Genomic DNA, 3,732 nt, shown 5'->3' with positions numbered 1-3,732 from the left:
AAATTACTAAGTTGACCCTCTAAGTCAACGAACCACTTTTTGGCGTCAACAGTTTGGCGCCGTCTGTGGGAACCGATAAAATCGACCCTTTATCCCGAACATATGGGGACCACTGAAAAAACTACGTTCGTACCGCGGGAGGGGATGCCGTTCGGCATGCCAAGCGGGGTTAGCCCTACGCCAGCCCCCTACACACCGGCAACTAATCCCCCCGTAATCCAATCCGCCGAAAACGCGGAGCTTTTAGCCCAAGTCGTGTCCCTTCGGCAGGACATGGCTAGGATGCAAGAACACAATAATCTCCTCTCGACCAGAGTGGAAGAAACACAACTGCTGCTGAACCAGCAGCAAACGCAAAACATGCCGACAGATCGATCGTCCGAAAGCCTACAGACTCCCCGCCGGTAGAAGAAGGGCAAGAGGGCAGCAAAGGCAACGCCTGCGCCTGCGCCATCTAAACAATTGGTGGTCCCGACCCCAAAAAATAGGCCCCATGTGCCGAAGAAGGTTTATTCCGACGGCAGTTCAGTACTGATACGGATCCCAGAGAAGGCAGAGCTGCCGATCTTCTACGTCAGTAAGGCCCTTCAGGGGGCAGAGTCTCGGTACCCCCCACTCGAGCAGCTGGCTTTAACTCTGGTCGTCTCTGCCCGGCGGTTGAGGCCCTATTTTCAGGCCCACACCATCATCGTTCTGACCAACCAGCCCCTTCGGCAAGTTTTTCAAAAACCAGAAACATCCGGAAGGCTGGTGAAATGGGCGATCGAGCTAGGAGAATTTGACGTACAGTTCAAACCCAGGCCTGCCGAAAAAGGACAAGCCGTAGCAGACTTCATCGCTGAACTGACGCCTTCGGAGGCTTCAGAAACTGAAAAAACCCCTCCACAGGAAGGGGTACCGAACGGCAGTCGTCTCGACCAGTCAACTCCTTTTTGGATCCTACACGTTGATGGTTCGGCAAACCAACAAGGATGCGGAGCTGGTCTGGTACTCACCGCTCCCGATGGAGCCAAAATTGAATATGCCATCAGGTTTGGCTTCCGAACGTCCAACAACGAAGCCGAATACGAGGCGCTTTTGGCCGGCCTACGGCTCGCCAGAAGCATGGGGGCAATTCAGATCAGCATCTACAGCGACTCGCAGCTAATAGTAAACCAAGTGACTGCCGATTTTGCAGCAAAGGACGCGTCAATGACGGCATACCTCACGGCAGCACACCAGCTGCTAAACAAATTCCAGGCGTATGAAATTCAGCAGATACCAAGAAACGAGAACAGTCATGCCGACGCCCTCGCTAGACTAGCTTCGGCAATCAACGACAAAGTGGGTCGAAAGATCCCCGTCGAGATACTGACACTTCCGAGCACAGCCATTGCCGAGATCTGCGCTGTAGAGTACAACAACACATGGATGTCGCCTATTCATGCTTACCTAACGAATGGCACCCTCCCTGCAGACAAGGCCCAGGCCAGACAGCTGCGTTACCGATCGACAAGATACACTGTCATCAACGACATTCTGTACAAACGTGGCTACTCGACCCCTTACATGAAATGCATCACCGCAGAGCAGGGCGAATATGTCCTTCGGGAGATCCACAGTGGTGTCTGCGGCGATCATTCCGGCTCTAAATCCCTGGCACACAAGGCCTTCCAACAGGGATACTATTGGCCGTCAATGCATCGGGATGCAATAGCAATGGTGAAGAGGTGCGATAAATGCCAACGGTTCGGCAATATTCCCCACCTGCCTGCCGAACCCCTCACGCCGATCGTAAGTCCATGGTCGTTCGCCCAATGGGGGCTCGACCTGATTGGTCCAATGCCGCAAGGCAAAGGACAGGTCAAATATGCGATCATTGCCGTGGACTACTTCACGAAATGGGTTGAGGCTGAAGCCCTAGCCACCATAACGGCGGCAAGAGTCGAAGAGTTTGTCTGGACCAATATCTATTGCCGCTTCGGCATCCCCTACGCCATCATCACTGATAACGGCAGACAGTTCGATTCGGAGCTCTTCAGGAAGTTCTGCACTCGCCTCAAAATCAACCTGTTCTTCGCCTCGCCAGCTCACCCACAATCGAACGGTCAGGTAGAAGCCGTAAATAAAATCATTAAGAAACTCTTGATACGGCAACTCAATAGTGCCAAGGGCGCTTGGCCGGAGAAGCTTCCCGAAGCTCTGTGGGCCATACAAACATCCTACCGAACCTCCACAGGTGAAACTCCCTTCAGCCTTGCATTCGGCTCAGAAGCCGTTGTCCCAGTTGAGATCGGTGAGTCTTCTTATCGAACGGAAAGCTTCGAGCCAAAAGGCTAACGAGGCGGCACTCGCGTTGAGCTTGGATCTGATTGAGGAACGCCGAACGGTAGCCAACCTTCAGAACGAGGCTTACAAACAGCGCGTCTCTCGGTACTACGACTCAAGGGTCAAACCGCGTTCTTTCAGAATCGGGGACTGGGTCATGCGCAAGGTTTCGCTTGCAACCAAAAACCCAACAGAAGGAACCCTCGGACCTTCCTGGGAAGGACCCTACGAAGTCATCGACATCCTACGTTCCGGTACTTACAGACTCCGAGGCACAGATGGGAAGACCCTCGGTCACCCATGGAATGTGGATCACCTCAAGAGCTATTTTAAGTAAAGTCCCCTAGCTAACGGCAGGGGCGGAATTTGTATTTTTGCCCACGGCATATATATATAAAACGAGATTATTCAGTTCCACATATTCAGAACGTCATATCCTAGCGGTATTCGTTCAAAAAATTGTTTCGGTAGGGCTCACCAAAATGAGCCACAGTAATATTGTCTACGGCAATTAAAAGCTACACCACTACATGCTTACTGCCGATTCCAACTTAGCTTGTCAATTTTTATTTCAAGTTAATACAGTAGGTACGAGCCTACGGCAGTACAATGCCCCAGAATTACCTACGGTATTCTCATCGCGCATAAGCTACAAAACTATACGGTACCCTAGACTTGCCCACGGCATCTCTATGGACGAAAGGCTAATGGGGCCTTGTTCCTTTGGTTTTGTCTACCGATAGTGGAGACACTTTGGCTAAATCCAAAGCAAACAAATTCCTAAGTGGCCAACGGCCCAATCGGTAATTATCCTAAAAACGGTTATTAGCCTACGGCAGTAACAAATATGGATAAAAGTCAAGTAAAGTAAACAAAAGGTAACTTGAATTAAAAAGATGCCCTCGGCATTAATATGTTCAGACATCTTGCCAACGGCAATTAAAATACATAAAAAAATTACAAAAAAATAGCTCAGGCCTCGGCAGCCCGATCTCCCTGGTCGCCGGTAGTCTCCACCACGGCATCAACGGTGGCATCAGGGCACCCTCGGCATCTTCAGGAGCATCCTCCCCCTCATACTCCTCGATCATCTCTTCCGTAATGCCTTCCGGTAGGGGAGGGGGATCGGCAGCGAAGTTCAGGTTCAGCTTCTGGCCCGGGTTAAACCGCTTGAAACGGTAGATGAGGTCCGCCATCTCCGAAGCCACTTCATTATCCACCAGAGAGGTGAACTCAAAGGAGTAACGGTATCCCCTGATGGCTTCGTTAACGGCAGCCTCTATCTCCGCTGCCTTCGACCGCTCGGATGCCTCCAGTGCCGTCTGCGATGCCACATTCGCTCCTTCGGCATCCCTGGCCGCCTGCTCAGCACCGTCCAGAGCCTCACGCATCTCGGCAAGCTTTGCCTCGTGCGCTTGAATCTGC

General features: G+C 51.8%; 1 protein-coding gene across 1 annotated transcript; it reads left to right on the top strand.

Moving 5' to 3' along the window:
* Window positions 1-273: 273 nt before the first annotated feature.
* On the top strand, window positions 274-2,644 carry LOC148296891 (uncharacterized). Its single transcript, XM_088248664.1, has 3 exons — window positions 274-404; window positions 489-2,091; window positions 2,219-2,644. Exons 1-3 carry the CDS (start codon window positions 274-276, stop codon window positions 2,642-2,644), a joined length of 2,160 nt encoding a protein of 719 aa, XP_088104790.1.
* The last annotated feature ends 1,088 nt before the right edge of the window (window positions 2,645-3,732 follow it).

Source organism: Prunus avium, chromosome 2 (assembly GCF_965620075.1).
Source record: "Prunus avium chromosome 2, drPruAviu1.hap1.1, whole genome shotgun sequence".
NCBI lineage: Eukaryota > Viridiplantae > Streptophyta > Magnoliopsida > Rosales > Rosaceae > Prunus > Prunus avium.
Note: the sequence above shows the minus strand (reverse complement) of the source record. Positions and strands in the feature narration are given on the sequence as shown.

Coding starts and splice junctions, on each gene's coding strand:
- LOC148296891 (XM_088248664.1), top strand. CDS start 274: ATGGCTAGGATGCAAGAACACAATAATCTCCTCTCGACCAGAGTGGAA. Junction 405..488: donor AGCCTACAGACTCCCCGCCG/GTAGAAGAAGGG, acceptor CCCAAAAAATAG/GCCCCATGTGCCGAAGAAGG. Junction 2,092..2,218: donor ACCCACAATCGAACGGTCAG/GTAGAAGCCGTA, acceptor GAACCTCCACAG/GTGAAACTCCCTTCAGCCTT.